The sequence below is a fragment of the Rhinatrema bivittatum genome, chromosome 6, assembly GCF_901001135.1.
Source record: "Rhinatrema bivittatum chromosome 6, aRhiBiv1.1, whole genome shotgun sequence".
Classification (NCBI taxonomy): Eukaryota; Metazoa; Chordata; class Amphibia; order Gymnophiona; family Rhinatrematidae; genus Rhinatrema; species Rhinatrema bivittatum.
The window spans coordinates 344138543-344151488 of NC_042620.1; the positions used below are offsets into that span (position 1 = coordinate 344138543).

General features: G+C 38.2%; 1 protein-coding gene across 4 annotated transcripts in view; it reads left to right on the forward strand.

Annotated features, from left to right (window-relative positions):
• Positions 1-8174, forward strand: part of ATP11C (ATPase phospholipid transporting 11C) — a 365103-nt gene extending 356929 nt beyond the window's left edge. For 2 of the 4 annotated variants that reach the window (XM_029607769.1, XM_029607770.1), the window contains one exon: positions 5204-8174. In XM_029607769.1, the coding sequence (XP_029463629.1) occupies positions 5204-5416 (213 nt within the window). In that variant the 3' untranslated portion in view covers positions 5417-8174. Of the gene's footprint in view, positions 1-3761; positions 3868-5203 lie in introns of all 4 variants that reach the window. The other 2 variants (XM_029607771.1, XM_029607772.1) reach the window with 2 other exon arrangements.
• The last annotated feature ends 4772 nt before the right edge of the window (positions 8175-12946 follow it).

A 12946-nucleotide genomic window follows, 5' to 3' on the forward strand; every position in this document is an offset into this window, starting at 1 on the left:
TCTAGCTGGCTATATATCTACACACAGATATGTTGAATTCTAAGCTTTATTTGTATGCTTTAAATACTTTCATAGCACTCCCGAGGAGTTTTGATCCAGCAGAACTCTTAACTATTTACGGATCAATATTCATTGTTTGCAACTAATCACTGTTATCACTCTGGTATGCTGTTTTCTCTTTTTTTAAATTTATTTCTTTATAATGCTTACAGACAATATAAGTATAATTTGCCTTAGGAAAAACATAGCCATATACTCAAGAATAAAGAAAAAAATATGAAGAAAAAAAACCAAGAATATAAAGCCATTCAGTAGTCTTCATATTGGGGAGAAGTTAATAGGAAAAATATAACAAAGAAGCAAAAATCACTTCTAATTTATAATTGGCCTAATAATACATCCTTTACCTTATGGAACATCATTCCCAGGAACATTGGAAACAGACCTTCCCATCAAAACATTTTTCAGGTTGTGAAAGTTCAAAGAAAATATATTGGGCACCTTGATATTTAATAAAACATTTACAAGGAAAGCGCAAATTAAATGTAACAGACATTGCCAAAACTTTAGATTTTAACTGAAAAAAAGCCCTTTCTCATTAAACAGATGGTCTTTGTTCTAATCTTGCTACCCGTTTGTTTCTTTACTCTAAGAGCTTACTATTTATTTTTAATAGTTAACCTAGTGCAACGGTTATATTCAAGTTCAAAATCCTCCGTTTGTTTTGTACTGTTACTTTAGTTAAATAAAAAATGTATTCATCATCTGCTTATTTCTACACCTCAGGCTGTATGCTTTATCCTTATCTCAGTTCATCATACCAGACAGAAAAATGTATTGAACTTGGTATATTCACATCTGAGTTTATTCCTTTATTTATTTTGTCATCATTTTCTCCATGAATTATTACATCTGTGCATCATTTCTTTCTTTCTTTGTGTAGATCTATGTAGATTACATTGAATGATATGTTTGTGTTCTGTTCATTGTTTTGTTCATGTCTTGTGACTATTGCACTAAAGTGATTTTGTTTTATTACCATAAATTGTATATTGCTATTGCAGGGCGCTCTCACGGGCGGATTTTAAAAGCCCTGCTCGCGTAAATCCGCCCGGATTTACGCGAGCAGGGCCTTGCGCGCCGGCGCGCCTATTTTGCATAGGCCGCCGGCGCGCAGGTCCCTGGGTTTTTTGAAGGGGGCGTGTCGGGGGCGGGACCGGATGACGCGGCGTTTCGGGGGCGGGACCGGGGGCGTGGCGCCGGCCCGGGGTCGTGGTCCAGGCCTCCGGACCAGCCCCCGGGTCGGAAGACGGCGTGCCAGCAAGTCCGCTGGTGCGCATAGATTTACGTCTGCTTCTCGCAGGCGTAAATCTAGGGACAAAGGTAAGGGGGGGGTTAGATAGGGCCGGGGGGGGGGGGTTAGGGAGGGGAAGGTGAGGGGAGGGCGAAAGAAAGTTCTCTCCGAGGCCGCTCCGATTTCGGAGCGGCCTCGGAGGGAACGGAGGCAGGCTGCGCGGCTCAGCGCGCGCAGGCTGCCCAAAATCGGCAGCCTTGCGCTCGCCGATCCAGGATTTTAGAGGATATGCACGGCTATGCGCGTATCTTATAAAATCCAGTGTACTTTTGTTTGCGCCTGCTGCGCAAACAAAAGTACGCGATCGCGCTTTTTTAAAAAAAATCTACCCCTCAGTGAGGCAGAAACTCAGCATTTTTTCCTTTCCCAGAGATGAGGCAGGATGCTCATGTATGTTTTATACACTGTAATCACAGTTACAAGTGCATACTTCTAGTTAAGGTCTTTGCTGCCTAGTTACAGATGCTGTTCCTTGTCCAACACAGCAGAGTATTTCAGCAGGCAATTAAAAACACAATTCTAGGATAATCTGACTCTTTACATTGCAGAGCTCAGCCCCTGTGCTTTAGCCTATCCCTTCCTAGTTTCCTAACAGCTGACTGATCGGGATTATCAAACATAGATCGTTTCGGTGAAGTTCACCCTCAGGTTCCCAATCCTTGTCCAGGCCTCATTCATTCTGACATCTGAAAACTCTTCCCTCTTCCTGTCTCTCCAATAGCTGTTTGGATTTTGCTTCAGATGACCAGTTACCTCTTATTGGGTCCTTAGCTCAAACTACCTGAAAACTACACCTCCCAGGTTTTTCTTGAATGTGACTTCATTTCCTGTCACTTCAGAACACTCAAAGATTTCCTCTCCAGAAGGCAGCTTTTAACCATGAGCTCAATTCCTGTCTGGTCTCTAGTATGCTTTTTCAAGCACCCTCCTAGTGGTAAATGGTTGTAAATTCAGTGTCAGGGTGTAAAATTGTATTTAGTTTACTTTCTTTGGGGCAGATTTTTAAAGACGCGAGCATCCATGTGCACGCACTTCCTGGCGTGTACACATTGATGCGCCGATTTTATAACAAGCACGTGTTATAAAGTCCAGCACGCATATGCACGCGGCCCCCGGATTTTATAGCGTGCGGTGCATGCAAGGGGGATTGAATTATGCAATCTCCACACGGCGATCATCCTGGCCTTCCCCAGTTCCCTCCCAGTCCGCTCCAATTAAGAAGCGGACTGGAAGGTAACTTCCCTACCTCCTACCCTAACCTCCCTTTCCCTTCCCCTCTCCTCCCTAACCCCTAACTCCTACCTTTTTCCTTTTTTTTTTTTTTTTTTTTTTTTTATCTTCAGACTTACTTCAGGACCCAACCTGAAGCGCATACCGTCCTTTACGCATGTGGCCGGGCCTCTTGAAAAATTCGCCCGGCGCGCATAAGGCCCGGCCACGCGCATAAAGGCTGGAATTTACGCGTGACGGGCATTTAAAATCTGCCTGTTTATCTAAATTACGCTATAGTCATGATCTTTTTTCTGTGTTTGAAAATTAACTCACATCCATAAAGTTAAATAAATTCAGTTTTGAAGGAGGTCTTCAGATGTACAGCGCTGTGCACTCTAGCTACAAATGGAGGAAAAGATTGACATGGGAGTGCATACTAGAACTTCATTTGCAACCTAGATATTGCAGGTAGGGTGGTTTTCTTCATGCAAAAACTCACATGTCTGGAAAAATTATGATGATTTGAACCAGTTGCTCAATATGATTCAGACCTTATTAAATCATCTGCATTTTTCATGGAACTTTTTTGTGATCTGCAAAAATGACAAAGCAATCCGAACTGATGATGTCTAGGCAATGGCCATAGTTTTAGAGTGCAATCACAGATAGGAGCAACAATGTTTCTATCTACTCTAAAATGCTTCTGCCCCTTGAGCAAACTCCTATGATCCTATTGACTGTCTCACCATAAGCACAAATAGTAAAGTTCACAGATTGTTTCCTTGCATTGTGAGTCCTTGCCTTCTCATATTGCCTTACAGTTTGGACATTTCTTCGTAAAAATGCAGTATCTCAACAGGTAAATGTGCAGTGGCTAATTTTATAACACAAGCAAGGTTGCAACTAAAATATATAGAGGATTTGCTCAGGAAAGCGTTCACACTTTTACAAACATGCACAAGGACGACTCTTCTGCAACGAGTAACTATTGCATTTGAACAGACATTTAAATGTAAATGTTTATTATTCTTCATTTAATTTTCTTTATATAACACCTTTCAAAGCTATTGAGCCCAGAGGGTGCAACGTAAGTAGAGGAGCAGCGTGAGGAAGTAAACATGCTGTACTTTGCGGCACAGTGTTTGATAAGGTCAGCCTCTCCCATGCTTTAAGTGTGTTTGCCTCACTGTTACAGAAAAAAGTGAGCTGCAAAAATGCACCCGATTCAGAGCCGTCCAGATCCTCTGTCAGACCTCTGCTTTTGCGAACATTCTCAGATGAATCTAATATGTTGTAAACAGGTATTTCCTCCTGCTAAAGATGGGATGGTAAAAATATATTCTCAAAGCAAATCAATTCACATCTGCTTTCTTTCGAAATTTCTTGTCAGCTGTTGGTGTGGAGATTTTTGTCTGTCCTTGCAGAATATATAGATGCAGTGCTTGCCACCTTGATCTGTACAAGGCCATACGTTAAAACTGAAAACCCCACCTATAAAAAAAAAAAGTGGTGATGTTAAAGAATACAAACTAAATTTTTACTATATTTGCTCAGTGTACGAAAGAGAGTCGGTAAATGAATCATTGTCAATTATGAAGAGCTTAAGTGTCCTCTGCTTTTAAGCTTAAATGACCAAAAGTGGTGTATCTATATATTACCAAATGATTTTCTTTTGCTTTTCTGAGAACAATGAAATTGCAGTCTTTGATTAATAAAACTATGCTAATGAAATGTGTGGCAGATTCTGAATCTTCTATATTTGTATGTGTGTTCTCCATGATGGTAGATATTCTGCAAAATTCCTGAGCTACACCCCCAAGATCTGGAAATATTCAGCCTGGAGCATTTTGTCTTGGGCTTGAAAAAATGGTATTCAGGCCAACTCTGTCCCATGGTAGTTTGCCCCATGAATACTTTTCTACCCACCTCTGAATTTTGCAGAATAGAGCCTAGCTGAACAATTGCTTGACTCATAATTTACATGTTTTACTCTTCCTAGAGCCATCTAATTACTCTGCTAACTTTTTAGTAGATACAACTGTCAAGTTTCATTGATCTTGCCATCTCATTGTTTACATATAAATTGTGAAATCCGCACATATGAGTTATTAGCATAAAATCCAAATGAAAAGGAATGGCCTCATGAATTTACCTTTAAATTGTAGTTTATTCATGAAATCAAATCTACCCTGGAAACATTGACTGGTGCATCTTTGCTAAATCGCTTGGGGCCCATTTCAGATAATAACTCATGGTTCAGTGGCATGAGGCTTGCAAAGCTTCTGCTGCTCGTCTCTATGGGACATCGTCATCAGGGGTACTTGGAATCAGCCTATCTTTACTATTTGTATGGGGTTGTGTTTGGGGTTTTTTGTGGGTTATTTTTGTGGGGTTTTTGGGGTTTTTTTGCATCATTCTCCATCTCCAAGTGACTTGCTTGGAGTCGGATGATTATTTGTTCTGACTTGCATTTGCCCTAACTCTGAACTGAGCCGCGTATGCTGCACCAGATTCAGGTTGAGCAGTGCTGTAAAACCACAGATTTTGTTGATTCCGAAACAGATCGATATTCTTGATTTATGTTTAAATTTGTACACACGTTTGTATTAATGCATCTTTTTAATTTCCCTTGTGCAGAATGGACGTTTGGTGCTGCCAGTTTTATTATCCTACAAAACTACGGAAAATAGCTGCATTCCTGAAATAAGTATTAAAAATGTGAAAGGTGGTGCAGGGACATCTCTCACTGCTCCCAAATCAGCAAATCCACACTGGGGGAATACAAAAACTTTGCACTGTGGAAGCTGGAAAACCCATCTGAATTCTGTCGGGCAAAACAACCATTCATGAGCAACCAAAGAAGAAAAGTTGGTTTGTATATTCCATAGCCTTGCTTACCAATGCCAAGAGAAAATGTGATGGAACAGTTCTTCAAAGAATCAAATCTGAAAAATGGGAGACATTAAAGATAGACTGCTAGGCTTGATTTTGGAAAATTAAATCCAAGATTCAGGATTGGTTGCTAAAATGCTGTCATGTTGTTTAAGTCGATATGAAACTTTGTTCTTATCACTGAAACTCTAAAGTGGAATGACTGTTGCTGAGGTTAGTCTTTGCCTGAAAACATTCTGCCACAGTTTTACTGTCTTTCTGTTGATTTAACTTAATTTTTCTAAATTTATTTTGGTTTCACGCAATGAAAAAAATATTTTCTAAAGTGTATATGTGTGTGTATATATATATATATATATATAGATAGATAGATAGATATATAGAGATATACATATATATGTATATACAGAGATATGTATATACATATATATCTATACATATATTTATATCTTTATCTATATATATATATATATATGTATAAAATAAAAGAACCGTCTCTTTACAGACATCTGCTTCCATGCAAGTATGCATTTAAATGTAAACTGTCACAAAACAGGATTATTTTTTTTTAAACTGGAAAGCAGGTTATTTTAAAAAATGATTTTCGTACAGAAGGGTCACACTGAACAGCTTTACAGTTTGTTTACATCTGAAAAAAAGAGAAAAAAAAACAATGAATGAATGAATGAAGTGCATTTGTGTATCTGATAACTTCCACTGGGTAGATTCCTATGAAATATTTCAGTTATGTCAAATGCCATGTGAATTTATATTGATTACATACCGTTGTGTTTTTATTCAAACAAGTTACATGCACATTTTAGTCCTGATTTTTAGAGAAACAGTTTACTGTTCTATATTTTGTTTTTTAAATGCATTTACAGTAGTAAAACATTTGAGTTCAAATGACAAAAACAAATTGTATGTAATCAATGCTATAGTTGCCATTCTAGTGCATACAGTAGAATGTAATTCCTTGTTGAGAAACCTGTACAACCGAAACCGGTGTTGCCTCAATATAATTATGTATTCTTCTGATACTGTTTATCAGATGTATGTTACAAAATGAATGGAAGTCAGTCTTTTAAAAAATATATATATTCCTGTAGCATTTGCCACTTTAATCGTATATCTAAGGAATACTTTTAAATGCATATTTGTCTAATTTGTTTAAAAATAAAAAAGGCCCATAGTACTAAAACTGACTTCTTTAGTAAATGCATAAGATTTTTCTTTTTCTGTTTTTAATAAGAGGTTTACAATGTTAACATTTTGGTTTCGTTTCATGGAGTTGTACCATTCCAAATCGCGGATTGTAGCATTTTACTATATTTGGTTGCAGAGCCTGGATTGTGAGTATGGGGCATTATAGATCATTTCTATGTGGTTGTAGGTTCGATGTTCTAGTAAAAATTTGAATGAAATATGTTTTCCTTGGTACAGCATAATCCACTTATATGCTCCTTTAGAACTGAATGGCTCTTCTAAGAGCAAAGAGCTTTGGATGGCACTGCACTGGTTTTTCTAATGTTGGAGCTATACTGTCCAGTTTTGGATTCTTGGACTTGACACTGTTCTTCATTTGGACCCAGTGGATTCAAAACATAAGTTAGACAGCAGAGCACACAGTTGTGTTATCTAGATTCCACATAATGAACTGCCATCTCTATTCACAGTATTGATGAACTGTTCATAACCCAGGTGCCATGAAATGCCATACATGGTTTTATTGAACTAAGAGAACTTTGGTATCCATGAGTTGTCTTTGAGGCAGAATGCGTTCTCTTGAGTGCCAGTGGAAATATTGCACACTTCTGCCATGAGTTACTGATTGTTGATTGTAAATGTTGCTTTTGAAATTCAGTTTGTTTGTGTATGTTAAGCTGAAATCCTCATGAGGTCTGACACATGAACACCCACTGTATAAGAGCAAAATATTTACAGCTGACAGCTCTGAGAAGGGAAACTAGAGCTAACATTGCCAAAAACCATGCTTATATGTTACTGTTGCCAATCAGTCAGCATTGGCATGCAAATGTTGCCCAACTGAAGCACAGAGAAGCCATTTTGCTATCCCAGGAAAATGAAACAATCCATATTTTGATTGCATATTGCATTTTAAAAGATAATATTACACACAAGATTACCATCACTATTATAATAGCATGGTATTTATCATATAAATTAAATGCAGAATTATTAGTGAATTTTAAAGGTCAGTATAGTCTTGAAAGAGGAGACTTCATGTTTCTCATGATAGTTTTAAGTAGTTGTAGAAAGATAGCTACTTTGATTATTAGTGACACTAGATTGTATAAATAGCAATCTAAAATATGTATATGTCAAATAGTTCTGTTGGATTGAATACAGCCATAACATCTTTGTACAATACATGTACATTTTAAACTGCTAAAACCCCTATCAATCTTTTGCAATACTTATTAAAGCAAACATTAACTGCAAGTATTTTTATAGTGTACAGCATATAAGTGTATAATTATAAAGATGAAAGCATAATGTTTTCAGATGCTTACAAAAGAAATGGATCCGGAACATTTTTTCACCTGTTGTAATTAAACACAGTTTTATACAAATTGTTGCTTTCTAAAATGGAGGTTGAATGTGAATGCTCCCTTTTAAAGAATGCTTCTCTTGCCTTTTTCATTACAAAACCTGTTGAATGTAATCAATAAATTTTGGTATGTTATAATGAATACTTTTTTGTCTGCTTGCATTTTTGAGGATGTTAGATCAGGGGTGGCCAACTCTGGTCCTCAATCAGGCCTCAATCAGGCCTCAATCAGGCCAGATTTTCTGGTCCTCAATCAGGCCAGATTTTCAGGATATTCCTATGAATATGCACGAGATAGATTTGCATCCAACAGAGTCAGTGCATGCAAATCTATTTCATGCATGTTCATTGTAGATCTCCTACAAACCTGGTCTGTTTGTGGCTCTCGGACCGGAATTGGCCACCCTTGAGTTAGGCTATTAGGCATTAACATTTGTTGCAATCGTAATAAACTTCAATTTTAGTAGGAGATATATTCAAAAAATGTTTTCATAAAAATTGAGCCACTGATTTTGACTGGCAGAAATGAAGTTGTATTAGTAATGCAGACATGCACCAGAGTTCACAAACAAGTTTTGGTATAGAAAATATATTATAGTTAGTCATGCAGCTGACCATGGTTCAGTGTTTTCACATAAGCAAGTGCTACAAACAGACTGTGGGAAGGCATGGACAGCCATAGATGTATTTGCAAAAGCTGAAAAAGAACTATTTGCTGTCTCTCTATACATTTTGAGCCCAGTTTTTTTTGTAAGCGCTCACATAGGGCTGAAGTCTGTGTATAGAACGTACATGTAGACTTCAGCCTTAAATTTCAAAGCGGACTTGCACGTGTAAATCCACTTTGAAAATTAGAAGGTACGCACAAACCTTTGCACGTTTATGCCTGCTTGGTATAAATGCTCATAGGTACGTTTATAAGCAGGGATTGTAACTTTGATACCAGCGTGCGACATATATGTATGTGCATATGTCGACTCACACCAAAGGACGCAGCTATATTATGACATACGTGCATAGTATAATGCAGGCTGTAAACGCGTACATGTGTGCACAGTTTTATATGGACACGCACAAATGCCGCCTCTACCGTGTAAGTGAGGATTTTAGTGGACATGCGCCGACGCAATTAGCAGTTTCCCCAGTTCCTTCCCAGTGCACCCAGGTAAGGGATTGAGCTTCCTAATTCCTCTAGTTAAATAGCCTCCCTTTTACCCTGTTAACACCAACCCTTAAAACCCTGCTAACTAGCCTTGAGTTTTTTATTTTATTACTTACACGCCATCCATATCAGCAGTAAAGTTACACGGCAGCGAACCCCAGCAAACGCTTGTGTGCATAAATACTTACATGCACATTTTATGTTAAAGGCCCAGAACACCTCTGTCCTGCCTATGCCCCAACCCAGACCATGTTCATGTCCCATCCTTTTCTTTTTTTTTTGCACCGTCTTATTTGTGCGTGTATCGGAAGGCTTTTAAAATCTGCTTGCCAAGTGCCGGCCGGACACATGTTGGGCTTTTAAAATTAACTCCATACTGTCAATTTTTGAAAATACATGCGTAACTTGTTTCCCCACCCTAGCTCCACCACCAGGAATGCCTCCTTCAAGTACATGCAAAATCACTTCCACGCAGCCTTTTTACAAGTACAACCCCAGGGTCGTTTTCAAAATGCCTATGTATGTGTGAAAAACTGTGCTTTACATGCACATGAAAATTCCTCTATTATGGCATATCTATCCCCATGCCCTAGCTTGAGGTACTCACAGTTGTCTTCTTGCAGCTACCAAGGCACCCTGTGATCTGGACGAGGCCAGGTGCAAAATTCTGGCTAGGAAACGAGTCTTTGCATTTGAGGTTTCAGCTGAAAAATAAAAGGTAGGACAAATATTTTAGTTAACAGTTTAAACCTCTAACTATACAAAATTGTATACAATTTCTAACCAACCTATTCATGCACAGAGGACACATTACCTATACAGAACTCCACCTCTATTATTATTCAATCTATATCAAATACTACAATAAGAAAAGAACATATGGGCAGGCAGGAGGCAGAGAAATCTTCAGAATGCTTCCTGTTCAGCAAAAAGCAATAAATGTAGGGCCTTGGCCCCACACAATGATTTGTTTTGCTCGGTCACTACTAAGCTGCAGGTCAATGAGGCAGTGAAAAATGTCAAGGGTCAAGCTTGACAGGAGAGCTCATACATGACCCCAAGAGTGGGGCTGCATTGGAATTTAACGGGCTTTGTTAATTTCACATAACAGCTAGTTTATCCCATCATGAGTACTTCAATGAAAGATTGAAAATATAAAAAGCCTGCGAGATGATTTGATGTCTACCCCTTGGGTTAACAAAGATTTTTTTTATGGGCATGTGCGTGGCTTTAACAATTGACCCTTTTTCTTTTTCCAAACTAGATTTGTAAGAACTGATTTTGAAAGCTTGTCTTCCTAGTGGCTTCTACCAAATAGTGGCAGGAAGCCCAAGGGCCAATCGGTGCACCAGAAGCACCATCTTCTATTTGGTGGACATGTATTTGATCCTTGCTGCACAACTATTGTAAACTCTCATTCAGTGACATACAAGACGAAAGGCTGAATCTTAAACTCCATAAAACATGTATTGAAAATAAAAATTAAAAATCCTAGCTCTTACTAAATTAAATGGAGATCAGAATACCTGGAACTAAGTTTCTGAACTGTTGCAGATGAATGTGGCTGAAATCAGGTTAAAAAGCAAAGCATTTCGTAGGGCTGTCTGAAAAAGAGGGTTCGCATACATTGAAGTTTAAACTCCCAGAATATACATCTGTCTGCTGTGGACTTAACTAAAAGCAAAGGTTACGAACATATTTTTGACAGATACATATGTATCTGTAAATGCAATGTTTAATGCAACCACTTGGTGGCAACATAACATATAAACAAGAATTTGTGTAGACAGAATACACTATGCCTGGTATCAGCAATTATCACTATTTTTTAACTTATGTTGGACTTCAAATATATTTTTGCGTACATAGTGTTCGCCCATCTTCATGAGACTTGAGAAACAGTCTGAGTTATGAGTCTGTTGAAAATTTTCACTGTCCCTTGTCTCACTTGGCATTGATTAGCCAACCATGGATCCTAATTGGGCCATCCTCGTCAATGGGGTTTGATTTCAAAGGGGTTTGTTCTTAGGATCATTTCTTCCCTTGTCAGTGTGCCTGAGCTCTTCTGTGTATGCTTCTTGCTGAATATAGTGGAGAATGATTATTTTGCTTCAGTCATTTCATCATAAAAACATGATGGCAGAAAAATACAGTATGGCCCATCTATTCTGTGCATCCACCCAATTAATTTAGCTTTATAGTTCCCATCACTTCCCATCAATTGTGTGTGGTTTTGTGTGGAGATGCCAGTGGTTGATGTGCTATCAGGTGTTTGGAAAGAATGTACAATGTGAACAAGATGCACCATAGCTCGCATGAACATTGTCCTCCTTGAAAAATGGTTTAAATAGTGTGCAGCTGATTCTTATATGTGATGTTGGTGAAAAGAGTGGTCACTTGTAGATGAATTTTTGCATCTGATTCAGAATCCACTAGTACACTTAGTGGCGGATTTTAAAAAGCATTTACTCGAGCAAAACTGGTTTTTGCTCGAGTAAATACACTTTACTCAAGTAAGTGGGCTTTTCAAAATTGCTACAATATATGCCATTGAATTGTCCATAGGATTTACTCAAGTAAGTGCACTTTACTCGAGTAAATAGCTTTTGAAAATTGCTACGATAGTATGTCACATTTACATGCATAACTCCTTTGAAAATGACCCCCTTAGCGATGTGTTGTCATAATTTAAGAGGAATTATGTTTTCCATATCAAGGAAACTACAGGACTGGCTTGATTGCATGATCAACAGTGTTATGGTAGACCAGAATGTAATGTCACTGCTCTGACCTCGTAATGCATTCAGCAGATAAAGATCAAATGGTCCATCCAGTCTGCCCATCAATTTGCTTATGGCAGATCACCCCCATGCATTCTGTTAGTAAATGCCGCTTCATGTAGGTTACTCCCATGCAGAAATGTGTTATCACCCGTTTCTTCTTTTTCAACCTCAAGGCTTTAGGGAGCCACAGTGTTTGTCCCATTCCCTTTTGAATTCATTTATTTTATTTATTTATTTATTTAAATACTTTTGATATACCGATGCTCAAGATGAAGGTCTTATCGTACCGGTTTACAGTGTAACCAGGGGAAACCAATTAAACAGAAGATAAAGTTACAATGAACAAGGAATTTACAGTTCGGGAGACTTAAGCGAAAGAAATCAGTTTAACATAACAAGATCCTAACAAGATAAGCTAACGTAACAAACGAGGTAAGGTACACGCTTAGACATTGGCCTGCTCTGTATATCAAACTGTGATAGGGTCGATCCAGGAGGAGGGGAAGGGGGGAACTGTGGAAGAGAGGTTAGGGACTACGCTGATTGTGGAGTGACCCATCAAGGGAAGGCTTGAATGAACAGCCAAGTTTTAGTTTCTTTCTAAAGGAAAAAGGGCATTGTTCCTGCCGATATTCTGGGGGAAAAAGATTCCAATGATAAGGTCCAGCAGTAGACCAGGCTCGTTTCTTTTTTTTTTTTGCAATTCAATGTTTATTACATTTTTCAATAATTAACAAGAGTTTCAGGATTTTTACATCAAACTTTACACGTATTTATCCATCCTAAATCTCAAGAAAAACATATAGCATTAAACATTGTACCAAAAGGAGTTCAACACACACTCCTGTAATTATTAAGTAAAATAGTTAAGGAATGTAAAGGGGAGATCCACGAAGTTTTAAAGGAGCATTATAACCAAAATCTAAAATATAGGAAATCACAAAGGAGAGGTGCACATATTCATTACTGCC